At 50.0% G+C, this 27515-nt stretch overlaps 12 protein-coding genes across 12 annotated transcripts; 8 read left to right on the plus strand and 4 right to left on the minus strand.

The window, feature by feature from the left end:
* Window positions 1-884: 884 nt before the first annotated feature.
* BO79DRAFT_194390 (alpha-mannosyltransferase) lies at window positions 885-2496 on the plus strand (the record flags this gene model as incomplete). Its single annotated transcript, XM_025681043.1, has 1 exon — window positions 885-2496. One exon carries the CDS (start codon window positions 885-887, stop codon window positions 2358-2360), a length of 1476 nt encoding a protein of 491 aa, XP_025539600.1. The 3' UTR covers window positions 2361-2496.
* Window positions 2497-2718: 222 nt separating this feature from the next.
* Window positions 2719-3419, minus strand: BO79DRAFT_287343 (uncharacterized protein). The gene is made up of 3 exons (XM_025688573.1): window positions 3172-3419; window positions 2974-3095; window positions 2719-2903 (listed from the first exon to the last, which is right to left on the minus strand). Exons 1-3 carry the CDS (start codon window positions 3317-3319, stop codon window positions 2802-2804), a joined length of 372 nt encoding a protein of 123 aa, XP_025539601.1. The 5' UTR covers window positions 3320-3419; the 3' UTR covers window positions 2719-2801.
* Window positions 3420-3847: 428 nt separating this feature from the next.
* BO79DRAFT_194394 (uncharacterized protein) lies at window positions 3848-4807 on the plus strand (the record flags this gene model as incomplete). Its single annotated transcript, XM_025681044.1, has 1 exon — window positions 3848-4807. The coding sequence occupies one exon, from the start codon at window positions 3848-3850 to the stop codon at window positions 4805-4807; it is 960 nt and encodes a 319-aa protein (XP_025539602.1).
* An 806-nt stretch (window positions 4808-5613) lies between these two features.
* BO79DRAFT_254831 (uncharacterized protein) lies at window positions 5614-6099 on the minus strand (the record flags this gene model as incomplete). Its single annotated transcript, XM_025686098.1, has 1 exon — window positions 5614-6099. The coding sequence occupies one exon, from the start codon at window positions 6097-6099 to the stop codon at window positions 5614-5616; it is 486 nt and encodes a 161-aa protein (XP_025539603.1).
* An 819-nt stretch (window positions 6100-6918) lies between these two features.
* Window positions 6919-8011, plus strand: BO79DRAFT_208944 (protein-transporting protein BCP1). Its single transcript, XM_025682499.1, has 2 exons — window positions 6919-7348; window positions 7413-8011. Exons 1-2 carry the CDS (start codon window positions 7115-7117, stop codon window positions 7965-7967), a joined length of 789 nt encoding a protein of 262 aa, XP_025539604.1. The 5' UTR covers window positions 6919-7114; the 3' UTR covers window positions 7968-8011.
* Window positions 8012-8028: 17 nt separating this feature from the next.
* On the minus strand, window positions 8029-9297 carry BO79DRAFT_194400 (chorismate mutase ARO7). The gene is made up of 3 exons (XM_025681045.1): window positions 9151-9297; window positions 8282-8933; window positions 8029-8229 (listed from the first exon to the last, which is right to left on the minus strand). Exons 1-3 carry the CDS (start codon window positions 9219-9221, stop codon window positions 8152-8154), a joined length of 801 nt encoding a protein of 266 aa, XP_025539605.1. The 5' UTR covers window positions 9222-9297; the 3' UTR covers window positions 8029-8151.
* A 462-nt stretch (window positions 9298-9759) lies between these two features.
* Window positions 9760-12395, plus strand: mdv1 (WD repeat-containing protein). The gene is made up of 5 exons (XM_025682500.1): window positions 9760-10116; window positions 10200-10800; window positions 10855-11052; window positions 11100-11908; window positions 11958-12395. Exons 1-5 carry the CDS (start codon window positions 10030-10032, stop codon window positions 12231-12233), a joined length of 1971 nt encoding a protein of 656 aa, XP_025539606.1. The 5' UTR covers window positions 9760-10029; the 3' UTR covers window positions 12234-12395.
* A 386-nt stretch (window positions 12396-12781) lies between these two features.
* BO79DRAFT_194406 (uncharacterized protein) lies at window positions 12782-15766 on the plus strand. The gene is made up of 2 exons (XM_025681046.1): window positions 12782-13006; window positions 13346-15766. The coding sequence occupies exons 1-2, from the start codon at window positions 12826-12828 to the stop codon at window positions 15565-15567; spliced, it is 2403 nt and encodes an 800-aa protein (XP_025539607.1). The 5' UTR covers window positions 12782-12825; the 3' UTR covers window positions 15568-15766.
* A 289-nt stretch (window positions 15767-16055) lies between these two features.
* On the minus strand, window positions 16056-18006 carry BO79DRAFT_265083 (putative MFS transporter; the record flags this gene model as incomplete). Its single annotated transcript, XM_025686856.1, has 7 exons — window positions 16056-16226; window positions 16312-16439; window positions 16542-16616; window positions 16674-17246; window positions 17305-17394; window positions 17456-17769; window positions 17819-18006. 7 exons carry the CDS (start codon window positions 18004-18006, stop codon window positions 16056-16058), a joined length of 1539 nt encoding a protein of 512 aa, XP_025539608.1.
* A 1269-nt stretch (window positions 18007-19275) lies between these two features.
* BO79DRAFT_254837 (MATE family efflux transporter) lies at window positions 19276-20859 on the plus strand (the record flags this gene model as incomplete). The annotated part of the gene is made up of 2 exons (XM_025686099.1): window positions 19276-19861; window positions 19931-20859. 2 exons carry the CDS (start codon window positions 19276-19278, stop codon window positions 20857-20859), a joined length of 1515 nt encoding a protein of 504 aa, XP_025539609.1.
* Window positions 20860-21789: 930 nt separating this feature from the next.
* BO79DRAFT_228250 (agmatinase) lies at window positions 21790-23392 on the plus strand (the record flags this gene model as incomplete). The annotated part of the gene is made up of 9 exons (XM_025683950.1): window positions 21790-21924; window positions 21975-22071; window positions 22128-22218; window positions 22282-22365; window positions 22415-22636; window positions 22685-22902; window positions 22954-23046; window positions 23100-23250; window positions 23308-23392. 9 exons carry the CDS (start codon window positions 21790-21792, stop codon window positions 23390-23392), a joined length of 1176 nt encoding a protein of 391 aa, XP_025539610.1.
* Window positions 23393-24456: 1064 nt separating this feature from the next.
* On the plus strand, window positions 24457-25679 carry BO79DRAFT_147413 (uncharacterized protein; the record flags this gene model as incomplete). The annotated part of the gene is made up of 2 exons (XM_025678507.1): window positions 24457-24777; window positions 24843-25679. 2 exons carry the CDS (start codon window positions 24457-24459, stop codon window positions 25677-25679), a joined length of 1158 nt encoding a protein of 385 aa, XP_025539611.1.
* Window positions 25680-27515: the final 1836 nt, after the last annotated feature.

A 27515-nucleotide genomic window follows, 5' to 3' on the forward strand; every position in this document is an offset into this window, starting at 1 on the left:
GAGGCGAGGCTTTCCTCATTCTTCATTCATTCCTCTCCCTTCTCCTCCAAGCCTCCCCTCCAGTCGATCCAAGATTCCAGATTCCCCTTAACTTCTTAAGGTTTCGGTAGACCAAAGCTAATGGGATCCACTGGTGAACTTTCCCTTCCACTTTCCACTCTGTCGGTTCGGTGGAACTGGCCCTTCCGCGGAGAGGAAGGACCACATGCAGTCTTCAGTCTTCCACCTCCCCTTTTCCATTGCTACGGGTCGGGGCTTGGTGCCTTGGAACCCCTAATGGATCACTCGGGATGACTCCGACCACGAGGATGGAATAGGAAACTCCCTCGCACTTGGTATATTAGGATTGCCACCGGATGAAGATCGTGGGAAACCAACCGGAGCCACGGCATACTCAATTATGCACCGCGTTATTAATAGCCCGCGGGCAACGTAAGTGCGCGTTCTGCCACCGCCTGCTGGAAAAAGCATCCACGGTGCCTCCATCGCCTCCCCAACACTGCCTGCTGAGCCACGTTGGACAAGCCTTCGTGGCCGCTGGAAACTTTCATGGCCAGAACTTTGCGATCTTCTAGCGTTTCCAGACCCTGCCAATACAACAGTGCTTGATTGTGTCTTATCCCGACTACCGCGTCTCCTCCACCGCCATTCGTATCCCCCGTGAACCAGAATTCGCCTCCCGCTGAAACTGGACTCGACCGAGCTTGCCAGCCATGTTGATGGATTGCTAAAGCGATCTTCTGACTTTACTTGAATTGCCCACCTTACCGGCCAACCGCCGAAGTGCACTCCCTCCATACACAGCGAGCTGGTAGATTTGCCTCGAACCTTCAAAGCTATACCTCCATACCCCTAGCTCTGCCTCCGGGCAGCGAACATAAGTCATGCCGGTTCTTCGACCAGGTAAATTGAAGACGATAATCTCGGCCACGGGTGCGCTGCTACTCATTTGCACCGTGTATATCTATTGGGCCCCGCCTCCAGCCTCAGTAGTCCCTAGCACCGCCTTCGAGGTCCCTCTCGCCGAACGTCAAAATGCTTTTTGGAAGGTCTTGAACCCGATATTGCAAGGACATGCCCCAAATACTCCTACGCCAAAGCGCCTGGCGGACGTAAGCGCAGTTCACTTCAATGCTACGACGACCGATTCGCGACCTGATCTGACCATAATCGAGGATGGCGATTTACAAGCGATGGAAGAGGCTCATGCGGGATATATTGAGGAGTGTCGTAAGTCGGAACGGCTGCGGCCAGTACATACTCCGGGCACGCGTGGCATAGTGTCCACAGCGGGGGCTTCCTATTTTCCAGTTTTCTTGTCTTCTCTACGAATGCTTCGACGACTGGGGTCAACGCTGCCGGTGGAGGTGTATATGAAGGATAAAAGTGAATATGAAAAACAAATTTGCGATGAGATCCTACCGGATCTGGGTGCGCGCTGTCTTGTTCTCTCGGATATCGTTGGCAAGGGAGCCATTGAGCATTACCAGCTCAAAATCTTCGCAGTTCTATTCTCCTCGTTTGAAGAGGTTATCTGGATGGACGCAGACTGCTTTCCGCTCCACAGGCCTGAAGTTTTGCTCGAGTCGGAACCATTCAGCTCCAAGGGGTTGGTCACCTGGCCGGACTTTTGGATCTCCTCGGCGTCTCCGCTGTACTTCAAAATCTCGCGGCAGGAAATGCCAGCGCTGTCGGAGCGCGCGTCATCGGAAGCGGGCGTCTTTCTGGTATCAAAGAAGACACATCAGTTGACCTTGCTCCTCGCTGCTTACTACAACTACTACGGTCCGTCACATTATTTCCGGCTATTATCGCAAGGCGCACCGGGCGAAGGCGATAAGGAGACCTTCCTTCATGCTGCCACCGCCGTCGGAGAGCCTTTCTACGCTGTAAGCGAGCGGGTTCAGGCAGTTGGTCATACGAAGCCGGGCGGTATTGCGGGCTCTGCGATGGTGCAGACTGACCCAGCCGAGGACTATGCGTTGACCAGTGCGAATAAATGGCGCGTGAAAGATGAGTCTGTGGCGAAAGCCCCCCATGCTTTCTTCATCCACGCCAACTACCCCAAGTTTAATCCTGGTGAAAAAGTATTTGGCATGAAGTGGGAGACCACGCCGACGCTCCGCCCCGATGGCACGGACGGACGGGCATGGCTGGCGGCAGAGTCTACTGTCCAGCGATTTGGATACGACGTCGAGAAAGCGTATTGGGAGGAGATCAAAAACATCAGTTGCGATCCCGCCATCAGCTTCCGAACATGGGAGAGGAAGGATGAAATCTGTGACCGGGTAGAGAGCTACTGGGCGAATGTGTTCGCCGAGCCGCATGATGACGACCCCAAGTTCACTGACGAAAGCTGAATTGGCCGCATTGTACTGCGATGCTGGCCTTGAGCCATCACTGGGTAACTAGTTACGCCATGCTGTTTATGATCGACACGGTTGCTTATCAGCAGTATTGTATATAATTTTCTGTTCTTTTTCTGGTTACATATTCATACCATTAGGTGTATAATATTGGTTGATGCCATACTTACTATTTGGCATCCCAACTGTCTGTTTGTTGATACCCTGGCGCTCCGCAACGAAGTATCGAAGTATATTCCAGTCTTTGTAACAACATTCAACACACATGTTATTACATACTACATCCTCTAACAAATCTACGTCGAAAAGAATAGAAATAAGATCATTGTAAATTGAATAATAGTGATATGCTATCGCCCCAGGCGTCAGCCATTCATGCAGTCATTCGAACAGGATATATATAGCTTTTCCATCCAAATCCCATCATTACATCATTTATTTCTTGATACCCTTTTCACGCAAGCGCTGCTCATCCTCAGCCTGCAATTCGGCATCGATCTGAGCACCCTTGGAAGGCTGGTTGCCGTGCACCTTGGCCTGCAGACAAACTAGTTAGCCATCATGCTCAATCTAATCAACAACTGTGTAAGAAAGGAAATAAACATACCGGCTTAGTAGGATCCTGCTTGCTGAGCTCAGCCTCAGGGTTCTGGACAAAGTTGTGGTGGTGGTCGCTCTCGGGCTTGCGTTCTTGCGAGGCAAGCTTGTTGCCGATGGAGCGCTGGTCCTCTGTTGGTTGCCATTAGCATTTGTATCCCGAGTGATTGGAGAGTAAGAGGGATAAAGAAGGAAGGGCCATGCATACTCGAATCAAGGTTCTTGTGGCTGTTCTTCTGACCCTCTGCGTAGCGGTTCTGCTCGTTGATCTCAGACTGGGGCACGTTGCGCTGGTCACCGGCTTCGTAGAGGGTGCGGCTGCCGACGCTGGATTGGCCTGCTCCGGAGGAAGACATTGTGTATGTTTGTGAAGTAGGAGATAAGAGGATTGAGTTGTTTTGTGTGTGTGAGAGAGAGATGGATTCGATGAGTGTTTGTTGATTGCTGTTGTTGTTGTTGTAGAGTTACATTGCTTGGGGATGAAGAACAGCGTTTATATAGAGTCAGGGTTGGGGGAGAATCTGCGTGATAGTTGTGATGTCATATGGCAGTCGCTGAGATCATAGTACCCATGGACTGTGTGGGTCACAGCCAAAGCTGGGCATGCTTTGTCCCTTGGCTGGAACAGCCCTCATCATATTCTTCCTCGATGATGTAGTTGGGTCCGTTCTGGTGTTGCATTTCGGTGAAGTCTTGGGGTGTAGCAGTCAGATGGGGAATCGGTGTACCTGACTGAATAATGGGGTGGTGGTGAACTCAGCTATGCATCCTTACATAACCGATATCGGCCGATTAGTTCCATTTCCGGCTAACATGGGGGATAAACAGATACAGACGCGACTCACCTTCACGATTAAGGATTAATGCATCTACAACGGGACATAATGGCCCGCAACCCTTCGCGTCTACTGTATGCGCCTCGTAGTCTGCAATTGACTACTAGTAGACGGCAATTCGGCACCAGTGTCTCCTCCATACTACCCCTCCTCTCCCCGCCCCGATACACGCCGGTCCGATCATCATTAATATCAACACCATCTACTTCTTCCCCTCTCGCACATCACATTCCCACTACAGCTACTCCCATCCGAGGTATCACCACCAACACCACCCCCAAAATGGCCACAACCACCACCACTCTCGACCCCCAATACGCCCAACTCTTCCAAACCCTAGAATCCCAATTCCAGACCACCACCCTCCCCCACGACAAATGGTACATCCTCGCCATCTCCACCCTCGTCGCAAACCCGGACCCCGAACGCGCCGACCAGCTCTACCTCTACCTAACCTCCAAACCCGAATACTCGACCCCATCATCCCGCCAAGCTCTCATCCGGCGCATCCGCGAAGCCCTCATCAAAAGCGTGATAATAGTCGGGGTGTGCAAACCCATCGAAGCCATCCTCGCCATCAGCAAGCTCGAAGCTCCCGAAGACAAAGACTACACGTTCACCCGGGAGGGCTGGCAATGCGACGAGGCGAATCACGGGCGCGGCGTGGCATGGTTGGAGAAGCTGTATGCGCGGAATACATCGGGCACGTTGGATCTGTTTGCGGCGCATAAGGATTTCGCCTGGTTGTCGAAGGAGATTACCTACGGGTTGTTTTTGAGTGATCGGGGAGTGTTGGATGATTTGGATACCCAGTTGGTGGTGTTGCCCGCCATCATGAGTCAGAATTTGAGGATTGAGACGCATTGGCATATAAGGGGTACCAGACGCTTGGGGGTCAGTTTGGAGGATGTGAGGGTTTTGTGTGAGGGCGTTAAGCATGTTGCTGGGTTTTATGGGAGGGTGTTGGATAAGGTGCCTGGTGTGGAGGAGGTGGAGGGGGATGTTTGAGGGGGGGTGAGAGGGTTGGTTGTATATACTTTGTACTTAGGTGAGGATAGACTTAGAGGGGGGTATATATTACTACTGTGGTAGTTGGAGTATAGTGGTCGGGATTAGAAAAGAGGTCATACTACATGTATAGAAAGGGAATGACGTGCTAAACTACTAGCGGAAAGGCTCTCTCTTATGTTGCAATATTCATACGTACGTGATTTACTCCCGTAGGAATATGAAATGATATGCATCTGAATACTAAAACGACAGCAATCTTGTTTATTTCTCCTTCATATATATCATATTTTTTTTTTGCAAGCTATGTTGATGACATTTCTTTACCACGGTCAAAAGAAAACATCCGAGAGATCAAGGGTGTTTCATGAAGACAGTCACAATTCCAATATGATCATTCAGGATTATCATGAACTATAGAGCCATATGACAGAATGACTGCCGCTTTCTAGGCCACTTCAATCCAGACTTTTTCTCCATGACTTTCCTAAGGAAATCTAGAACATTGAGAAGATTGTTCGTAATTATCAGGGTTTTTTTGATCCTTCAAACCAAGCCCAAGGATGGCTCACTCCGAAAATCACGGTAGTCTTTACCGCGTCTTATCATTTGATGGAAGCGGTTAAATAGCATCGCCTTATAATTGCCAATGCGAATATTAATTGCGCTCTGTAACTTCTGAAGACCGCTCAAGCAAAGTTTCAAATGACCTTGTCTGTCTTCTAGCGTTTTGTAAGTGGGGTATTTATCGAACGCGGAGCTGACATCCTTTTGTTAGATCAAGAAAGAGGCCCAATCAAATCTGTTTACAACACTTTTCCAACCCTCTCCTCGATACTGCGCCAGTTGTTAGCGGCTACTCTTGCCGTATCATAGAAGGACTTTGTTCGTATTTGCATTTGTGCCCATTCAGGGATATCATTTTCTTGACAATATTCCAGGAATTCTGCCTTGCTGGCCATTGTCGAAACAGCGGTTGCGCTTGCCCCATTATTGACATAATTAAACCAGTCTACTGATTTGAAAAACCCGATGTACAGTACTAACCGCTCACCTTTGTTCGCGGATTCGTACTCGCTCGAGAATTTTTCGACCCTTACTATCAAGGGATCAATAATGGTGGCAGCTGCAACCTCTGTCGACAGCTGGCCATCGTGCACTAATTCCTCACTTATCTGGGTTAAAGAAAGCATAGAAGTGTCTTCTTCTGTCTTGTGAGAGCTCTTTCTCTTTTTCTTCCCGTTGTTTCCGGTTTCTGTCGACGGCGCTCGTTTCGATGCTTTGGGTGCCATTGTGAAAAGCTATTGAATATTATGCCTTACGAGGATTGTGAATAGAGAAGATGTCTTGTCGTAGAGCGAGTGCGAGAAGGGTAATTATGGAGGGGGGGTACTGAAAATGTATGATTAGGTCCCACCATATCATCTGAATGGCTTCGCTAAATGGATACTGTAGATATGTGCGGTATCTATATCCATAACCTTGTTTTTTTTTATAATCAAACCCAGCGCCATCTGCATTTTCAAAGTCTTCTTAACAACTCGCGGAGACAATGACAATGTTTGTCCAATTCGAATATGTCATTTATGCTACCCCTCGGTACGGGATGTCCAACATCGCTGTTTCACTTGCAGGTGCTGGATTTTCTCAAGCAACCTTCCAATCTGTAGTCCACGTTTGTAACTGTGCGGGAGTTTTCATGGTATGTGAACTTGATCCATTGGTATATTATATATTGTATATTAACCCGGATATTTTTGCCATGGTGGCTCATAAGTAACTGCCTATTTAATGGTAGTAGCTGCGATACTTATTCGATATACTCTATATCATAGAAGCATTGAGTAATAATAGGGCACACTAGGGAATATTCTTCCAACAGTGAAGTGTCTACACAACTCTCTTCAGAGTATGAATATGAAATGAATTCAATGATAATTGCATTGCACTACTACTATAGCGCTATCGATAAGCTATCGATAATCAAAAGCGGTTAGCGGAAGATCAACTTTTGTCGGCCGCGCCGCCCGACGAACCTCCGCGAACGGAAATCCCACTTTAACTCCTCCCAGCACAACCCCCTCAAACCCACACCACACATATACCCCAATATACACAATGGTCAAGCGCAAGGAACTCAAAGACAATGATGTCGAGATGTCGGGGACGGATCCCCGCGTCGACGGCGACGACTCCGACGAGGTACATCCATACAAACCAATACCCCCTCCAACGGGCATATACACACCCAGCCAAGCAAAAGCAACAACTCGATATAAATATTGACAAAAGTACTAAAATCAGGACATGGACATGGTCAACGTCGACTTCGAATGGTTCGACCCTCAACCAGCCGTCGATTTCCACGGTCTGAAGAACCTCCTCCGTCAGCTCTTCGACACCGACGCCCAGATCTTCGACATGTCCGCTTTGGCCGATTTGATCCTCTCGCAACCTCTGCTCGGTTCGACTGTTAAAGTGGATGGGAATGAGTCGGATCCGTATGCGTTCTTGACGGTGTTGAATCTTCAGGAACATAAGGTGCGTCTTCTCCGCCCCGCCTCGACATAAAGAACAAGGAGGGGAGTCTAACATAAGCATTCAGGATAAACCCGTCATCAAAGACCTCACAGCCTACCTCCAGCGCAAAGCCAACGCCACACCGACACTTGCGCCCCTGGCCCAACTCCTCTCCCAAATGCCCATCCCGCCCATTGGCCTGATCCTGACGGAACGTCTCATCAACATGCCTGCGGAGGTCGTACCGCCCATGTACACGATGTTGCAGGAGGAGATCGATTGGGCGATCAAGGATAAAGAGCCGTACAGCTTCACGCATTACTTGGTTGTGTCGAAGACGTATGAGGAGGTGGAGTCGAAGCTAGATGCGGAGGAGTCGCGGCCGCAGAAGAAGAAGAAGAAGGCTGCGGGTGGTGAGAAGGCCGAGCGGTTTTTCTTCCATCCTGAGGATGAGGTTCTGGAAAGACACGCTGTGTGTGTTGGGCCTGTGGAGTATACGCATAAGGCTGAGGAGGGGTTGTCGGATTCGAAGCGCGCGTTCCAGGATCTGGGTATCGTGACGAAGGGGAGCCTCATTCTGTTGGAGGCGAGTAAGTTGGATGGGGCGGTTAAGGATATGGCGGAGTATTTTAAGCCATAGATATAATTTGCTTGTGATTACGATGATTATATGTTATAGACACCCGAAAAGTTGGTTTGCTCTTTGGTCATTTGTCCGTTTCTATTATTCCATCTGGGTTAATTCTATAGAAGTTTCGTCACGGCGTTTCGTGTAATGTTCCGTGTATACAATGGCAGAATGGGAGCTTCTAGGTGGTGTTACATTACTCCCATTGCGTGCCCTTGAGTCGCTGCATGAGGTAGTCTACCTCGACGACCTTGGTGAGCGGGATGACATATTCCTACGCACGTCAGCATATTCCTGATCATAAACCAAGGGATGAGTTAACTCACCTTGTACATGGCCACCACAGCATCAACATTGATCTTAGGTCCGTTCTCAGGTTGGAAACCCGGATCGGTACCATACGTCTTCGCCTTGAGCGCCAACCGCTCCAACACCTTCAGCTCTACCTCAGGTTTGGTAATAGCCTCGTCAATGCCCTTCCGATCATTCGCCTTAATCAGCTTAACAAAGCGCTCGGTCTCCTGCTGGAACTTAGCCTCCGCGACGAACTTTCCGAAGTGGATTCTCCGCGACAGCGCCTGCAAGCAATGCACATCGCATGTCGCCGCGGATCCGTAGTTCTCCTGCGTTTCGCCGCGATCTTCACGTCCGAACTGCGCGCACACAGCGGGAAGGATATCCTCGATGTAGCGCTGTTTCAGGATGCTGTTGACGTTGACATCGTTGTCATGCAGGATCTTGGGGTACTGGATCGGGGCGAGAATGGGCTCTTCCAGCGCGTCGGGGAAGAAAGGGTATTCATCGGGCGACTGGTACCGACGGACACGGGACTCCAGACGTTCTCGTTCGCGAAGGAAGTAGTCGAGAAGACTGAGCTCGGTGCCAGGGATTTTTACCCCGCCGGGTAGGTAGACGGGCTTGTTGAGAGGGAATTGCGCCCGTTCAATGAGGTGGAAGGTGATTGTGTCTTCAAGACGGCTAATTGTATCGAAGCATGATTAGCGACTGACATGTTTTCTCAGTTTTGGTATCTGTGTTGGTGGACAACGATGTTGAAACTCTGGCAGTAATGGAGGGGATGCGGGGTTGAAGTTTGCGCGCAGGGATGTGAATCATTGTATGCGAGTAGGTCCCCGATCTTCGGTCGATCTAGAGTAGGCTAACTGACTAACGAAATCCCTCCGAAGGAACTTACATTAGCTGGAAGCGGATGTTGGCAAGGTCCAATGCCTTGGAGGCATCGGACAGATCAATGGCTGTATCCATGGCGAGGCTGGTTGGAGATTGAGACAGGGCTGTAGGGTGCGTAGCGGGCAAAAGTGCAGCAAGCGTAGGAGTAGATGGAGGGACTGGGAAAGCGAGATGATTACGCTCCGCTTTCGGGGGAATCATAGAGCAACTTAAGTAGGCTGGAGAATCAGCGCTAACGATTTGCTGATCGGCACAGACTGGGTGATGTTTCAAGGAAGACCAATTGCTGAGTCTAGAAACATGCAAGGAAATCTCACGACATCCGGACTGTCATGGAATGCTGGGCTCAGCCATCATCTGCAACCCATAGTAAATGTTGGATGGTGATTCATGATTCTGGCTGGTTGCCCGAAGGTAACATTACGGCTTCGTACAGAACCCGCGGCGAGATCCGTGGCTGGTGATGCTGTCATGTGCAGGAGGGAGAGCCTCATCAGGTGGAAAGCTGGAGGGGTTGGGGGGCAAAGAACAGGGACATTGGATACTTAAGCCACTCATATCCAATGGAGCAGTCTCTTTCCAGGGGAATAATTATGCTTTCTCCGACATTGAAGGCAGATCAGCCAGAACTGAGGCAAGAGTGACCGTGGTACTTAGGGTAGGCCGGGCGCAGCAAGAGGCAAGCTGTAAAATACAGCCGAAACACGGTAATTCATCGCGTGCAACTCCATCCGCCTTTCTTTTTCCAATCCCAGCCTGAAGCCGACCAACTGCCGACTGGGCACAACAGCTCCTCTTTCTCCGCCGCCATCCTTGTCCTTGATCTGTGAATTCCCGGATGGGAGTTTGTGCTTAGCTCACTCTTCGCTCCTCCGCCGGTGTCATGGACAAACACCGCCGCCGTGATGAGTCTCCCTCCGGTCTATCAGATATTGTCGAGCCGGACGGTCTCTTAGGGACCGGCATCACGGTATGCTCTTGCGGCCTTGACACCTGCCCTTGGGCGGTCTTTCCTGCCTAAAATCCCTTCTTGCTGACCTTATTCCTCTCCAGTCGCGTCATATCGAGGCCTTCGGGCGCAAAGTCACATCGACTGCTGGCCATTTGATGGGACCGGCTCCCGACTCCTCCAGCGGCGGCCACTACCACACTGCGATGGCCGATATCCAGCGCGAATTACGCCATCCCAACACCCAGCGCAAAGTCTTTTCTCTCACCCAGACCACCCCTACCGATCTGGTCCGCTCCAAGCTCTCCACCACCGAAATTCAGTCGCGGGCCATCTCCTCCCTTCCTGACGAACTCCTCGCCAATATCCCCGACGACTCCAGCTCGTATTCTCTCTTCCAGGGCTTCCAGGCGTCGCAGGATGACATTGAGTATCGCCGCGTCCATCGCCGGCGCTCTTCCAAGAGCAAGAAGCTGTTGAAGGATGGGGAGACGCGCGGCGCTTTGCCGTCCGCTCCGTCGGATTTGAAGAAGGAACGGGACTTGCTGAGCCGCCGGATGGAACTGATGGGCGTTCGCAAGAATATGTGCAGCTCGGAGATACACGACATAGATAACAAGATCGCGAACCTACACAACATGCGGAAGATTGTGCTAGACCGATTGGCAGGCCTTGAGATGGAGGAGGCGGATCTAGAACATGAGCGTGGGTGACCTGGAATTTTGGATACTTGGCAGAAACGTCCTAACCTGGAACCAGTGAACGAGATTGAGAACAAATTGGAGGATATCCAAGAAGAGCAAGAGGCCGAGGTGCCGCCTCCCGCAACTCCCAAGTCTTCCGAGGCCAACGATGATTCGATTGTTTCCGAAGACCCAGCCATGGGTGCTTCCTTTATGTCCGAATCCATCTACCAGAAGATCCCTTCGCCGAAGAGCGTGAAGCAGCGATCTATAAGTATGTCGCACCATTTTCCGTTCAGCGTCCAGTACTAATGGTCCAAGGAAAACGATCGATGCCAGTTTTGCACGAACACTTTGCTCCCGGTTCTGAAATCAAAGAGATGCCGGCACACTCGGACATGGTTACTGCTATTGACTTCGACTACCCGTTTGGCACCATGATCAGTGCTGCCCTGGATGATACGGTGCGGGTATGGGATCTCAACGTCGGCCGCTGTGTGGGCTTCCTGGAGGGACACAACGCATCTGTCCGCTGCCTACAGATTGAGGACAACATTGTCGCCACTGGGTCTATGGACGCATCTGTGAAGCTCTGGGATCTGAGCCGGGCCCGGACCACAACTCGCGACAACCGCGTCACCCGGCGCGAGGACGATGAGGAATCTGCGCATGCTGATGACGCCTCTATGGCATCTCACTCGACCACCCTGGAGGACTGCTATGTATACTCGCTTGATGCGCACGTCGATGAAGTAACCGCCCTGCACTTCAAGGGAGACACCCTGATTTCCGGATCTGCCGACAAGACGTTGCGACAGTGGGATCTGGTCAAAGGGCGCTGCGTGCAGACGCTGGATGTCTTGTGGGCAGCGGCCCAGGCATCTACTCTAGGAAGTGAGACGACATGGCGCCCGTCAGGACGCCTGCCAGACGCTTCTGCGGACTTTGTCGGCGCGGTTCAGTGTTTCGATGCGGCGCTGGCCTGCGGTACGGCGGACGGTATGGTGCGCCTGTGGGATCTTCGCAGCGGCCAAGTCCACCGGAGCTTGGTGGGCCATACCGGTCCTATTACATGCCTACAGTTTGACGATGTACACTTGGTGACTGGTAGTCAGGACCGCAGCATCAGAGTAAGTTTTGTTCATATACAGACGTAACGGCACCGCTAACATTTACCAGATTTGGGATCTCCGAACTGGATCTATCTTCGATGCCTACGCGTACGACAAGCCCATCACCAGCATGATGTTCGACACCAAGCGCATTGTCGCGGCAGCCGGAGAGAACGTTGTCAAGGTATACGACAAGGCGGATGGTCACCACTGGGACTGTGGTGCCGGGGTTGGCGTTGACGACAGTGGGCCGCAGCCGGCCACAGTCGAGCGGGTTCGGCTCAAGGATGGATTCCTTGTTGAGGGCCGCAAGGACGGTATCGTCGCGGCGTGGACTTGTTAAACGAAGCTTATACGACCTGCAAGACTCGCCACGTACATGCTAACTATCATCATCATGTTTTTGTATTTGTGACTGCTTGACTGCCTCAGCGACTGTATATTATTCTTACTTTGGCAATATAGAAGGATGGGCGTCCTGGGAGGGCAGCCGTGTAAATGAAGCATTCGAGGACCTGTACTTTTCTTTGTCACGATGAAACATGCATAAAAATAGCGAAGAAATAAAGGCATGGCTGGACTGTAACCAAACGTGGACTGAAACAAAGAATCGATAGTGCAATAATGCAACAATCCTGTCATGTAAGCTCTATACACACTGCGTTGGGAGAGGGAATAACATCGTAAACCAACGGGCGATCTATAAAGGAGGCCGCCGAGCCGCCCTGCCAAATTGGGCAGACTTGTATTGAGGCGGGTAACAGGAGATACAAATATTACCCGCAGTGAGTGGAGGTTCGGGCCATCCATCAATCATCATTCAGTCTAACAAGCAAGCCAGCCTCATCCCCTCGTCTAGCATTGTTCTGCAGCTTCGGCATTCTCTCTCTTCTTCAGATTTCATTCAGGAATTTCTGCAGCGACGCGCATTTTACATGCGCGACCTAGTTCATCTCAAATCTCAAGTGTCTGAATCCCTCCACCGCCCCTGCGACGCCGTGGATCGGCATTCCACCCGCGTCTTTTCGCGCCGTGTCGCTTTCGCGCATGAAGGTCGACAATTACCCCGGATTGCCATCGACAATCTATACCCTCTGCTCACCTTAGCTCATCTGGGTACCTCAAGGTCTTTGACCTCTCTCAATGGTCATCTGAAAACAAAGACTTGACAAGGTAGCTTTCTTTCACTTGTTCTTCATTTCAGCTCCAGCTCTAACAAACCTCGTGTAGGCTACATCTAAGTTGGTCATCCTGGTCGCAGTCATAGTGTAGCACAAAGCTGATTGCAGCCTGACTGTTCAAGATTACTCCTGATCACTCTCTCCAAGCTGAATCCTCCTATCTCATCACCGTGTTTCGGCATCTCTGGCCTCCTATTTATGCCTGAGGCTGCAAGTGACTTAATCGTTTCCATCTTTCACAGTGAGTAGAGAGCTTCGAGTCCCACTGTTCTAGGACTTTCTCTTCCCTCACCCCTCAGTGGGAACGTCTGCACTTTATGCGCTCTAGCTAACGCAACAATAAAGCCGATTCTCAGCATTGAAGTTCCAATGCCTACTAGACGCGGCGCCACCAGGCGCGCGGGGTCTACTCCACGCTCCGATATAGGGAGTGCCTCAACCTATTTTCAGTCCAAGCTGGGTCCGGAAGCCAGGACACAGGCTCTGCCAAATCTTCCAACCAAGCAGTCATTCGCTTATGGATCTGCTGAGACGCCAATCCTCCCGCGGGAGCTCAAGATCCAGCCTCATATGGATCTGACTGAGATGGCCGACGCAATCGACAAGGGAATCGAGGATGCTAAGGATCGGCAGTTGAAAGAAAAAGAAACCACCCAGGATAAATCTCGTCGACAAAAGTCGCCTTCTATCAGCCGTTCCCCGGTTCGGCGAAGTCGCCGGGAGCCGACTCCGGATGAGTTGCAGCTTCTCGACAACCTGCGCGAGGCAACTAAGTCTCCCACGCCTATACGGGGAAACTACAGCAACAACGACCAATCCACCGCCACCCCCACACCTCCTATCCCGCACACTCTTTCTACCGCCTCAAGTCCTACGCAGCCTCTACCTGTACCCAGATATCCCCACGTCCCAGCCGACAATCTGTATCCGTCTCCTATGGGGCGGTTTGGCCCGCAATTGCACGATGGGCCCCCGTTAGGAAGCTCCCCACTACCGGACAACTCATCGTTATACTCGTTCACCGTTGAACGAGCAATCAACTCCGATGAACTGACACGGACGCTTTCCGATGGAAAGAATATCAAGGCACCTCCTCGTCGATTTTCAGGGCTGGCTTTCAACGAGCCTATCCACGAAGAAGAGGAACCGGACTCGAGGCTTCTGAAAACGAAATCGAGGTCGCCCTCCCTGCAACCTAGTCTTGAGGAATTCACGATCGAGCCTTCCCCAGAGCCGGAGCCACAGTCGGAACCCGAGTCTGTGCATGAGCCGGAACCAGAGCCTACGCCTACGCCTGAGCCAGAGCCTATGCCAGAGCTGGAGCATATGCCGGAGCCCACACCGGAGGAAGAGGTTATCAGAGAGAAGTCTCCTGCAGCACACTTTACCGCGCCAACAAAGACACTTATTCCTGATACATATGTACGGAGTCCATCACGAGAACCATCGGTCGATGGCAACCAACAAAATTTCACTCAGAGAGGGCAGTCCTGGTCCTGGGTAGGAAGCCTATCAGCACAGTTGCCTAGCGTTGGCACGGTCGCTCGCATCCTCGCTGGAATAGCTTTGGCAGCAGCAACAATTTACCTGGTTGCCTTTGCCGGAATTCCCTCCCTTTCTCGACCCACACAGTATATCCCGGTGGATGAGAGCAATATGCTAGCAGTCAGCAGCCTTACGGATCAAATGTCTCGAATTGGTGCGCAGGTGTCTTCATTGGCGAAGGATATGCGCACCGTCAAATGGGACGTGAACGCGGTGCAGTCGGAGGTCCGCTCGTCACCTACCCCAATCATGCCACCAAGTAGAGGCACCGATTTTGGTCCTCCCACAGAACAAAAGACAAACTTCCTGAGCATTGGACTAGGAGTGCTTGTTATTCCGGGTCTCACAAGCCCAACTGTCGGACACAAGCTCAATCCTTTACAGTGGGCCTATGTCAAACTATGGAGAGGTAGTTATTATCGTCCCGCATCACCGCCGCTCGCGGCTCTAGCTCCCTGGGAAGACTATGGAGACTGCTGGTGCAGCACACCCCGGGACGGCATGTCGCAGATCGGCATTGACCTAGGGCAAAATATCGTGCCGGAGGAAGTGGCCGTCGAACACATGCCGAAGACGGCTACATTGAAGCCTGAAAATGCCCCCCGGGAGATGGAGCTCTGGGCTCAATACGTACTCGTTCAGAAGGGAGCCAGTCGACATGCAAGGACGCATGCGTCAATCCACAAGCCGATCATGAACGCCCTCCGGTCCGCATGGCCCACCGAGGATCCGACTGCGTACTCCGATGATCCACTCCTAGGACCGTCATATTACCGAGTCGGGAAATTCACCTACGATATCCACGGCTCGCATCACGTGCAGCTATTCCAACTAGACGCGGTGATCGACTCCCCAGAACTCCGGGTAGATAGGGTCGTCTTCCGGGCCACGTCGAACTGGGGCGGCAATCACACGTGTATCTATCGACTGAAGCTATTCGGTCATGTATAGCATGTTTCTCTTTTCCCTCCTGCGTTGTTGATATCATCGGCGGCGGCGTATTGCGATTAAAAATGTTTTTTATTTGGGCGGCGTTTGGTAGGAACGGAAAGATACCAGGCAATGGCAATCGTGATAGACGGTCTGTTATGTTATTAAATTCGTGGAGCAGACGTTTTGGACGACTCGTGACTTTGCTTGGTACTTGCATGCAATCGTTCGTAATTAGCGATTATTGAATATATGCATACTCGTGCATGCTGAATGACTTTCTTTAGTACTGAACTTTAAGGTGAAAGGTGCATTCCTTTCTACTCCGCATCCTATCTACGCTGCGTGATAATATTCCTTGAAGGTTGATGCCCAGGCCTCTACGTGCCAAACCTTCGATCCATAGCGTCACTTCCTACTCAGCAGCACAGCATGTAAAGAAAATACTACCACCGGATCATAGACCTCCTTAAAAAAGGTATAACATATAGATAATTTAATAAATAAAACTAAGAATCAAACTCCGGATTCACCCACCCGGGCACACCCCTCGCTCTCCACGCCGCCCCAAACACATGCAGCGAAATGAACACACCACTTCCACCAGCCACAACGATCAGGGCTTGGGTGGTGAATGTCCAGGTCCAGCCGATTGCGGCTTGCCATTGGGCGATGAAGAACTGTTCATTCATTTAGTCATATATCAATAAATCACTCATGGTGGCTGGGGTATTTAGTTGATGGGAAGGGAAAGAAGGAACGTACTGGATTAGCAAACGCACTGAGGTTCAGGAATACAGCGTAGAAAATCACCACGCTGGTGGATTGGAGTGGGTAGGCGTCGATTATGTAGCTGCTTGTTACGGTGTTGCCGATTTGGATTCCGGCGGAGACTGTTCATTCATTTAGTGAATGGGGTTAGAGGGGGTTTGGAGGAGGTATGTGATGGATAATGGGCGAGATAGGAGTGGGAGTGGTGGGAGGGGGATACTCACATAGGAAGAACGCGACTTGTCCTACCATCCAATGGTAGGCTTTGTCTATGCTGATGCCCCAGAGGATTAAACCGACTGTCGTATAGATAGATATATTAGTAATGTACACTACGAGCTATGGGAAGTACTTACCAGCAGTTAAGACAATGGCTGGATATGCCAGCCATAGGCGCATCTCTGGGACCCGTATCCCACCATTCCGCTTCGCTAATCTCCCCACGATGGCATCGCTTAATCGTCCCGAGCAGCTTACCTCTGCTACTAAGGTCCCAATCAAAAGGCCCAGGAATAGTAAGCCCTGGATGAGAGGCGAATCTGATGCATATGCAGACGGGACCATGGTAATCACGGACAGAATCCACCAGTACCATGTGAATGAGTATCCGAGGACCGTCACGGGGATGACTGGGAAGCGGAAGGTAAGAAGGAATCTGGTGAAAGAGGCATATATGGGCGGGTGAGAAAGGCCTGGGACGGGGCGGAGGTTCAGGAATGGCAGTGATTTGGTGCGTTTTATCTCCGCTTCTTCTATACCTGCATTCGTTTCTGCTGGCTTCTCGGTGGCTGCCATGCGTTGAAGCATCAACGCGCGTGGGTAGAGGGTTTCAGGCATGATAGTAAGCTCGAGGAGTAGAAGCGCGGCGAAGAGAATGGCGTTGAACCAGTTGATCCATTGTGCGCTGACGAGGTTGAGAATCCCGCCGACTTGGTTCATGTCAGTAAATGGAGATTAAAATCTTGAGGTGAAGATGGGGTCACGTACAGGTTGGACCTAGAAGTAAACCTGAATCTAGGGCAAGTACCCATAGTCCGAGTTTCTGGCCGCGTTCGTAGTCGTAGAAGAGATCAGTGACTACATTGTTAGCTGCAGCTGCTCTGTTCGCTCCAATGCATGTTGAAGAGAAATAGCATACCAACTGCCATTCCCACCGTTGATGAAGGGCTGACTCCGAATCCTTGAAAGAACCGAGCAGCCATGTATCCCCCATATGTATCTGCTACAGCAGCGCCAACTGTCGCTACGAGTGCGATGACAGTTCCTACAATGAAGACAATGCGACGGCCGTAGATGTCGCCAATGGAGGACCAGAATAGTGGTCCAAGCGACAAGCCCAGCGCCGGGATTGCGACGGTCCAGTTGACTTGCGAGTAGCTGATGTCATACTGTGATTGTATTTCGGCGAAGGAGGGGACAGTGGTGGTCGTGATGTAGGTGAAAAGGAAGTACCTGTTCAAGGTCAGTGTCTGGGGTTTTCTGGACTGAATCAGGTACGTACTTGAACATGACAATCCCTAGAATCACATGCTTTTGCCAACGGGGCCAGTTGAGCGGATCAAAAGGATCAGAAGTAGGGGTAGGATGGACGTGCGTGCCATGTTGCTCAACAGGGAGGCTGTTGATGTCGCTGGCAGATTGCTTCTCGGAGATTTGGACAAGGTCTGCCTGGGTAGATTTAAGATTCATTGTGTGTAGCTATGATCGATCATGGGTAACATTGGTGTAGCCCTGAGGCAATGAAGCCAATGCATGGTCCCTTTGACTAAGGTGCATATATACGTAGTCCATGATGAGAGGGGGGTTGACAGGTGAAACCGAGCGACGCCAGTGCTGTACGGAACGATGCTTATCAGTAACAGCCTCAGGCGAACATCGAATCACCAGCCTGAAGGATATCTCTGCTGCTTATCATCACCGGGATGTACTGGGATGGAAGAGCGGATCGAATCAAACCCTGGTCTTAATGGCCGCATTATAGCCTTCTCGGACTGGATCTGGGTAAATTGGAAGCGAATCACATTAACCGGTTGCGGCAACAAAGTATGTGCTGCCTTGCTATTCTGTTTACAAGATGTTTATACGTTCTCCTGAAATTTTTGATAATGTGTGCTATCTAGTGCCCTAAGTTGGCAATTTTGAGATTATTTCAATGCCCTACTTATGCCTGTTATCAATCATGGTCATCACACATCTATAGTAGACTATCACTTTCTCCAGACAATCCAGACGATTGAAGGTGTAGAACTCCCCCTAGTAACCCGTGGTCTTATTTATTTCCTTCTTCCTACTTTGGCGATCAAAATTCCCCTCTATACTACAGTTACGAACATCAGGCTGTGCCAGCCAGATCCCATCTTTGGAACGGTATATTGGCGGGGCACAAGTAGATCCGATTACAAGACAGTATCGTGTGCGACGTGTACTTGATAGCCTCTTGTTAGCAATCAAGATAAGAACCCCATATTGCGTAAGGAATAGACATCTCGATCCGTAGATTTGGGCATCGAAAGGTCAGACAGTCTGCAGACTGATGTCAGTCTCAACAACTCGGTTCGATATCGGATCATACAGTAGAAGCAGATATCCAATGTTGGATATCCCCCACGCTCGTCCCAAAAAGGTGAATATCTTGAGAAGAAGCAGCCCCGCCTCTGAATCAGTCTGCGCTGACATGCAGCTCGACTAAGGTCTCCTGGTGGGTCAGTGATCCGGATCTGGATAAGCTCGTGGTGGATCATGCTGGTGGTCTGCACGATTGCCACTTGAGTAACAGACCGCTTCTATCGATCGAGGCAAGGGGCTATACTGTGCTGTACAGTGTGTTCAGCCATGCTGTTAAACAAGCTCCAGCGTTTTTATTGTCATTGTAACCCATGTTGGTCTCTCGGGTTGACACCAGTTCCTTTCTCTTTCTTCTCCAAAGCTTGAGCCCAGTGTGTCTACTATCATTGCAAGATGTACGACTCCCTTCCTAGCTACCGAGAGACTACTTCCGCGCACTCTCACGGGGAAGAACATACGCCACTACTTCCCAAGCAAGTCGACACCAACCATGACTCCAAGAAGCCAAAGTTATCGATTCCCTGTCCGGTCGAATTTGTCCGGCTGTTGAAAGACTCCATCCCGGTCATTCTGGCATACACGCTGCAAAACAGCCTGCAAACCACCTCTGTGTTGATTGTGGGACGGATCTCTCCTGAGGATCTCGCCACCACAGCTTTTTCACTCATGTTTGCCATGGTCACAGCCTGGATGATCGCCTTGGGTGGGACCACCGCACTAGACACACTAGCCTCGTCAACCTTCACAGGAAGCTCGAACAAGCATGATCTCGGGATCCTGTTGCAGCGGGCCTTTTTCGTCCTCGGATTGTTCTATGTCCCCGTCGCCATGCTTTGGGCATTCTCGGAGCCGGTGTTTCTCTTGCTTGGCCAGGATCCCCAGCTCTCGAGAGATAGTGCGCGTTTCTTAACTTGCTTGATCCCTGGCGGTCTGGGATATATCTACTTTGAGGCCATGAAAAAGTATTTGCAAGCCCAGGGTAAGTCCTTCCCCGACGTGCTGCTCAGATATCATTTGCCCAGTAATCCCTGTTAACCAGAAGATGCAGGTATTATGCGACCTGGGACGTATGTCTTGCTGATAACGGTACCATTCAATGCATTTCTCAATTACCTGTTCTGCTACGCCTTTCACATGGGGTTGCTCGGTGCCCCATTTGCAACAGGCATTTCCTACTGGCTGTCCTTTGTGTTGCTCGTATTATATGCCCGGTTCATCGCTGGCTCCGAATGCTGGGGCGGCTGGTCGCGCAAATCATTCGAGAACCTCGGAACTTTTGCCCGATTGGCCTTTCTGGGCGTGGTGCACGTAGGCACCGAGTGGTGGGCCTTCGAAATCGTAGCTCTTGCAGCCGGAAGGCTGGGAACAATTCCGCTGGCGGCACAGAGCGTCATCATGACCGCAGACCAAGTACTCAACACAATTCCATTTGGTGTAGGAGTTGCTACGTCTGCGCGAGTGGGGAGCCTGCTAGGGTCCCGGGATGCAGCTGGTGCATCGAGAGCGGCCAATACCGCGGCCTGGTTGAGCATGGTGCTGGGGGGTGCCGTGTTGGCCGTGCTTATGGGGACTCGGTACGACTTCGCAAAGATGTTCAACTCCGATGAAGGCGTTGTACAGCTCACTGCGGAGGTTCTACCGTGGGTGGCGTTGTTCCAGATCGCCGATGGACTGAACGGTAGCTGTGGAGGATGCCTTAGGGGCATGGGAAGACAGCATGTCGGTGCGCTAGTCAACCTGGTCAGCTATTATTGCGGTGCATTGCCTCTCGGTATTTGGTTGGCCTTCCATGGCTGGGGATTGAAAGGACTCTGGGTGGGACAATGCATCGCACTGTATCTTGTGGGGGCACTGGAGTGGGCAATCGTGGCCTTCAGTAACTGGGAATGCGAGGTCGATAAGGCGTTTCAGCGAATGGATATCGAAGACCGGTTAGAGGTCGGACACACCACCAATGGTGCCACGATAGTCGTGTAGTGCAGATAGGTGTAGGTTAGGTCAAATATGAAGCCTTCCAAAGCCCACGCAGGGTCTCTATCTAATATCTCTAAGAGGAAGGTGGACAGAGTTTGCTTGGTTAACCTTAGAGTTGTCAGCCCTTTGTTCAATTCTCAAGCGAGAACGATGTCGGACGCTTATCGTGTTGGGTTTGAGGTCTGTCGATTCAGTGTTTCGAAGTCAGCCGTCCCCACGTCACAGAATGAAGATCAGCGTTGCTGATAAGAAATGCCGGCCGCTATCTCCGTGGAACATCAGCACGATAAGCCTTGGTAGGGTAGATTAGACTAATGCATGAGACTAGTCTCTGGCTTCTGTGGAATCTTGCTCTCTTGAAGCATCCACTGTATTCTCCTCCGGCCTTCCTGTTTCGATCGCTCATGCGTTTCAATTTTATACTACTAGCCAAGCATTTGACGTTGGCCCCTGGAACAGATCTCGCCTCCGCGTAATATCCACACCAGGGACCTCACAAGAGATAATGCACATCTGATGATGTCGTACCCCACTCAACTTCTCAGGTTCTCGAATTATTCCCCAATTTTGGAAAGTCGTGGGAGAAGGAAGCAATAGAGTGTGAGATTCCGTACAGTTAGTGGACCTAGTCAGATATTCAGTTCCCGAGTATAGACGTCGAATAGTCACATCATCAAAAGCGGCCATACCATAGGTTTTGTCATTCTATCCACCTACACTGCGCGTTAGCATGCATGCTGTAAATTTCGGTGTAACCAAGGATCGTTGAAAGTAAAAGGACAGGCGGGGAATTGGAAGGAGAGATGGTTGGGGAAGTCAAGTAGCTAAGCCGCAGGTGGGAGCATATAATCATCCCCTCCCTGCAGAGCCTGCCTGGAACATTATCGCTTTCAAGGGAATTTATTTTGTGCCTTTTCCACCGGATATTTTAACATGTATCTTTCAATTGTGGGCTTACTTGCTTTCTTGGGCATCGCAACTGCCCATGGCGGCCATGACCAAACTCCTCTGGCTGGTCCGCACCAGAGGTTGTGGTATAACACGCTCCCTGGTGATGGTGGCACACAGGTCAGTGAATCTAACCCTAGTCTGTACTTATCCATTGGCTGACAATTCAGGCCGACTCTGTCTTCTCTGGTATCTCTACTTTCGGCCGTTTGCCGTACTTTCCTTGTCTCTCCAGCGAAGCCGAGAGGTATGATATTGCATTCATAGGTTAGTCACCATCTCAACAGTACGATATTCCAGTAGCAATCCCTGATAATCTATAGGTGCTCCTTTCGACACTGGTACCTCATACAGACCCGGAGCTAGGTTCGGACCTAGTGGCATCCGACAAGGATCTCGCCGTCTTAATCTCTAGTATGCTATACTCTTCCATGACTATACCCGACGGCGATGACGCTCATCATTACTCCTCCTTAGTGGCGGATATAATGTGCCTCTGCAAGCGAACCCTTTTGTCAGCGACATGAGAATCCTGGATTGCGGAGACATCCCTGTTACGTCGTATGGCACCCACACTACGGGAGAATTGGCAAGGTTCTGATGCAAATAGTTATGATAACGCCTGGGCCATTCAACAAATTGAAGAGGGCCACAATAGTGTCCTAATGCGCAAACCGTTCACCGATGCTGAGAAGTATGGGCTCTCCAAGGCCGGAAAGACCCTTCCACGCATCATTACCTTAGGAGGAGACCATACTATCACCCTGCCCTTGCTGCGCAGTATAAACAGGGCCTATGGACCTGTCACTGTTATACACTTTGACAGTCATCTGTATGTTTGTCTTCTGTAGTCGGAAGAGCCAATGCTCACTGCCTTCAGGGATTCTTGGAAGCCAAAGGTCTTCGGCGGCTCACCTAGTCAGGTTGCCGCAATTAACCACGGAACCTACTTCTACCACGCCGCGATGGAAGGCCTGCTGAAGAACGATACCAACATTCACGCCGGTATTCGTACTACACTTTCTGGTCCATCTGATTATGAAAACGACGGATACTGCGGGTTCGAAATCGTTGAGGCAAGAGAGATTGATACGATCGGTATGTCTATACATTATCTTCAGTGAACTTCACTAATGTACGGTATCGCAGGAACGGATGGCATCATCAAGAAGATAAGGGAGAGGGTGGGTACTGAGAACCCTGTCTACCTCTCCATTGATATTGATACCCTTGATCCTGCCTGTAGGTCATCTCCAGCAATTTATTTCCATAGCTTTTCTGACAATGGTATCTAGACGCACCGGCAACCGGAACGCCCGAAACGGGCGGCTGGTCGACGCGTGAGCTCCGCACTATCATTCGGGGATTGGATGGATTGAACTTCATCGGTGCAGATATTGTTGAGGTTGCTCCTGCTTATGATACGAATGCCGAGCTTTCTACCATGTATGAAGCCTTGCACAAAGTGTTGCTTGATTTAGTAACTGACGCATATGATAACAGGGCTGCCGCTGACGTCCTCTATGAAATTCTTACCATCATGGTGAAGAAGGGTCCATTGTCCGTTGGCCGTTCTGATGAGCTCTAGTCGATGGACGCCGCGTTGGGAGATTGCCTGATTGAGCCCCTGCATTCATTATATCCATGACCACAGGATTGGAGACTTGATGGCTTTGCTTTGCAGTTTTTGTATGGAGTGGAGGATGTATCAGAGGAAGTACATGTCCAGATGTAGAATTCGAGTGAAATTACAACAATTGTTCATACATGTTATATCTCCTGGAAGCCTTCATAGTAATACTGTCACAGGTATAGCCACATATTAAATGATCAATAAATACCGCAATGCGAAACAGGATAGGGGTATCAAGCCAGTAGGCCAAGCATAATTACGCGTGAATGTTTAGGTTAAAACACGTGCATGTGTCGAATTGACCGCGTTCATCTGCAACATATTCGGAAACATGGGCAGATATTGAAACGCACAAGCTATTGGACAATTCCATCAACTTAAAAAAGCAAGAAGGGATTGACCTTATGGTAATCACCGGAAAAAGAACCCAGACGAATCATGAAATGGATCAGTCTGACTAGCAGCCAGAACGTGATGTAATTTATCAAGCAGATAGAGTCTGATGGCTGATCCATCGAATGGGCTGCTGAGGTCAATATATAACACATAGAAGGATCTGCGCATCAGAGCCGTTGGTTCGGCCACCTCTACAGAATCTGAGCTCGTCCGGTGGCCAGGTATATCATTAACATGCCGGGAAACAACCCTCAGGCACTACTACGAAACAGATGTTAATCATTTCCACATATAGCAGACGTCGCCTGCATCGAAATCACGCTTAGAAAAACAACGTTCGGCGCTAATCGCACTGACGTATGTGAGACAAGCATACTTCCAGATTTGATATCATGACAGAAGCGAGGGGAAAGCTTAAGGGCGCCGCCTGCTTGAATAGGCAATAAACATCAGCCCTGTGCAGTTATGATCCACGGTTCTTCAAACCTCAGGATGTCTAGGTGCACATCCTTGAAATTGCTGACATCTACCGGATTAAGCACACCTCGATCTGTCAATCCATGATTGTTATCTTTACAGTTCTATAGACTACACTTTCCGTTCTTTACATCACAGTGTCGCTTATGGAGATCCCTTGCCTGAGTCCTGCAGTTGCAGACGATATCGTCCCAGATCTAGCCCAGATATTCAATGATAACCCATTCAAGTCATTGAGAGAACAGAAGATCAGCGTCCCTGTTCTCTGCGGTCCGCATGAGCAAGGTCCCACCGACACCCACATCAACATCTTTGGGCAGGAGTTCCGAACGCATTCCAGCTTAATCAAAAAACACACTGGGATCTGGAAGGAACGGCAGCGCGGTGAGTATGCTGAGCGCCGCGGACACTACTTCGAGGCGAGGACTGAGAAAGATGGTGGTTGGGGGATCTACCGGAAGGGAGCGGTATGCAGAGTCGCTCTGTACATGGAGTCCAATATTCGCTGACGAGGTGGCATTTACTCCTGCAGAAATACTACCGTGATTATCCCGAAATGCCAGATGAACGCATTCCGAGCGCCATTGAGTCTTTCCATTGCTTCCTGCAAGCGCTGTACCTCAAGCCTGTACCATACGTTGGCATCAAAGGATGGCGGAGGATGGTGCTACTGGGAATACGCTTCCAGGCAGTGCCTCGAGTGCGAGAATATATTGAGAAGATTATACTTCCCTGGACGCTTACGTCTAAGCCCCTCCTTGGTCTCACTGAGGATATCCTCGCCTATACTAAGATGGCACAAGACATCCAGTGTACCCAGCTCTACCGCGAATGCCTCATCCATCTCGTCGGAATGGCGCAATACTGGGGACGGAACGAGTTTCATAACGCTGAAAACATACTCACTCCCAGTGCATACGCTTCATTGATTCGTCACGTCGGAACACAACGACAACTGATCGAGAAAGCGGATGTCGCTCTCCACACGTTCATTCGGACTCTAGCAACGCAGAAGCCGCGACGGATACCGAACTTCCTGCTCCGGCAGTTTACAGACACGGTGGATAACATCACCGGTCTGAATGGGCGCAATATGAACTCGCTGGGTTATTATCAGCATATACGTTTAGTTCTCAACGATATGCAGCTGAGGTTACCGCGGGGTTCTACGTACAACATGTGTCATAGACTATGGCAGTTCATTGGATGTCTGTGTGTGAATGGTCTTCTGTATACCCAAGATCAAGTTAAGGGCTACCCTGTCTGCATATCGCCTACGGATATTGAGCTACCATGGGTGCTTGCCAACGCACCAGAGGCCCAAGCGGAGGAGCAAGTTCCAGACGCCATGATTGAAATGGAAGGCTAACAGGAAAACACGAATACCGTTGGAGGTTGTCACTGAGAAACAGGAATGAGAATGTCATAGCGCATACCTCGTATCAAGATTATTGGATAGTGCAATTCTAGTAGCAAAATGCCAAAGCGTACTTACAGTGTCTTATCTAAGTATCCACAGTGTTGTCATCCACCGTTCGATCTCGATCTCGATCTAGCGATCCCCTTGCATAAGGCAACGCCACTTATGAAACGATGAGACTGATCTAGATAAGATGCGATCAGTCCCATCGTTTCACAAGTAATCATCCGCCAGGGATCGATTATTGCCTAGGCTCCTACTGACTACTAGCTAGTTAGTCAGTTGCCTTCCCTGAAAATAATATGCCTCGTTGCATCACTCATCACTCATCACTCGTATATTCTCCGATAGATCTATCCACCCATTCCAACGGTCCTTCATCACTTCATCCATCCGACACCTAGATACTATGCACGTAAGCACGAACCTAATGCCCCCTCGGAATCGATCTATCTCCTCACTACCAAGTAGACTACTCGATACATCCTATCTATCTATATTCCATCTATCCATCTATCTATCTTCCATCTATCCATCTATCTATCCAGAATATGTCCTATCATCTGTCCGAGCGTTACCAAACATAAAACTCAACGCACCGCACCCCCTTACTTGCATTAACCTTATTATTACTCAAGTAGGCAGCAAGGTACACCACCCACACACCCTCTTATGCAGATGCATCCTTGCTTTACTTCCTTTCATCCGTTGACAATAAAAGAAACGCAGGTACAATGTACGGAAATGCAGTAGTTCATAAAGAAGCTACTCACACTACTTCCTATGTTATTATGCGAAGCATACAGATATTAGTAATACGAACACTCGATACGAGGCCTGCCACACTGAATGCGACGTGACAATGTTGATCAGTAGGAATTGAGTTTCCTTAGGTTCTTAGGTTCTTGGGTTCTAGTCTAGCTGTGTACTGTCAAGATAAGCAAGTAAGTAGGATTAGAAATAACTAGTTGAATATGAACAGGGGACCCACTAAGTGTGGATGTGGATGTGGGTGTTGGTGTGTGTGTGACAAGTTCACAAAATCGTGCATGGTGATTATGCAGGATTCGGTTTTGAGTTTGGGAGTTTAATATGGATAGGCAGGTACGTATCCGTAGTAGTTATTAGTTATATGCTATGATTTGGGTACGGTTGGACATCAACTTTGAATCCCTTTAATTCACCCTCTCCTTTTCCATCATGTCTCAATGTAAGAATATCATCTAATAGTGTATAAGAGTATTGGAATGGTGCCGTGGATTGAACCATACAAAAAGCAATAGAATGCTTTGGGTCGGTGGAGTTGAAGAGTGTGGTAGTCCGACGATCGTTACTTTGCTGGAGATATAACCGGGTGCGTGCCGATTCTCGGGTGAGGATCGGCCGTTGGAAATTTCAGGGGGGAGGCCAATTAGAAGGTAGTAGGTGTCATTGGGATAGGCGGGTTGGGAGCGCTGTTTGGGTTATTATTTGGCTGGTTGGTTATTTAGGTTATTACTTGGTAGCATCTTCATGGGTGGTTTTGTGGGATAATTTTGGGTGTTTACTCAACTTGTGAAATAGATGGTTGGGTGGGGATACCAGTTGATATGGATCCCGGTTTTATATATACCGAAGGAGCAGTTGCCCGTGCTCATGAGCTCAGTCGAGCATATGAGTGATTTATAGGGAAGGAATTTTTTGAACACATAGTTCTCTGCCCATTGGGGCCAGTAATCGACGGAATAACGAGCCTACGGCTAATCCTTATCCAGATATTTCGGAGAGCGTACGAGCCACCAGAAT

The sequence above is a fragment of the Aspergillus costaricaensis genome (genome assembly GCF_003184835.1).
Source record: "Aspergillus costaricaensis CBS 115574 unplaced genomic scaffold BO79scaffold_15, whole genome shotgun sequence".
Lineage (NCBI taxonomy): Eukaryota > Fungi > Ascomycota > Eurotiomycetes > Eurotiales > Aspergillaceae > Aspergillus > Aspergillus costaricensis.

Bases quoted from the DNA above. Each gene is read 5' to 3' on its own strand.
- mdv1 (XM_025682500.1), top strand. From the start codon at position 10,030: ATGGACAAACACCGCCGCCGTGATGAGTCTCCCTCCGGTCTATCAGAT. The intron at 10,117-10,199 runs GTATGCTCTTGC...ATTCCTCTCCAG, and splicing joins TCTTAGGGACCGGCATCACG to TCGCGTCATATCGAGGCCTT. The intron at 11,053-11,099 runs GTATGTCGCACC...TAATGGTCCAAG, and splicing joins CGTGAAGCAGCGATCTATAA to GAAAACGATCGATGCCAGTT.
- BO79DRAFT_287343 (XM_025688573.1), bottom strand. From the start codon at position 3,319: ATGTCTTCCTCCGGAGCAGGCCAATCCAGCGTCGGCAGCCGCACCCTC. The intron at 3,096-3,171 runs GTATGCATGGCC...GGCAACCAACAG, and splicing joins CCACAAGAACCTTGATTCGA to AGGACCAGCGCTCCATCGGC. The intron at 2,904-2,973 runs GTATGTTTATTT...GTTTGTCTGCAG, and splicing joins AGCAGGATCCTACTAAGCCG to GCCAAGGTGCACGGCAACCA.
- BO79DRAFT_208944 (XM_025682499.1), top strand. From the start codon at position 7,115: ATGGACATGGTCAACGTCGACTTCGAATGGTTCGACCCTCAACCAGCC. The intron at 7,349-7,412 runs GTGCGTCTTCTC...ATAAGCATTCAG, and splicing joins TGAATCTTCAGGAACATAAG to GATAAACCCGTCATCAAAGA.
- BO79DRAFT_194406 (XM_025681046.1), top strand. From the start codon at position 12,826: ATGCGCGACCTAGTTCATCTCAAATCTCAAGTGTCTGAATCCCTCCAC. The intron at 13,007-13,345 runs GTACCTCAAGGT...CCACTGTTCTAG, and splicing joins GCTCACCTTAGCTCATCTGG to GACTTTCTCTTCCCTCACCC.
- BO79DRAFT_194400 (XM_025681045.1), bottom strand. From the start codon at position 9,221: ATGGATACAGCCATTGATCTGTCCGATGCCTCCAAGGCATTGGACCTT. The intron at 8,934-9,150 runs GTAAGTTCCTTC...CGATACAATTAG, and splicing joins AACATCCGCTTCCAGCTAAT to CCGTCTTGAAGACACAATCA. The intron at 8,230-8,281 runs GTGAGTTAACTC...TGACGTGCGTAG, and splicing joins CTGTGGTGGCCATGTACAAG to GAATATGTCATCCCGCTCAC.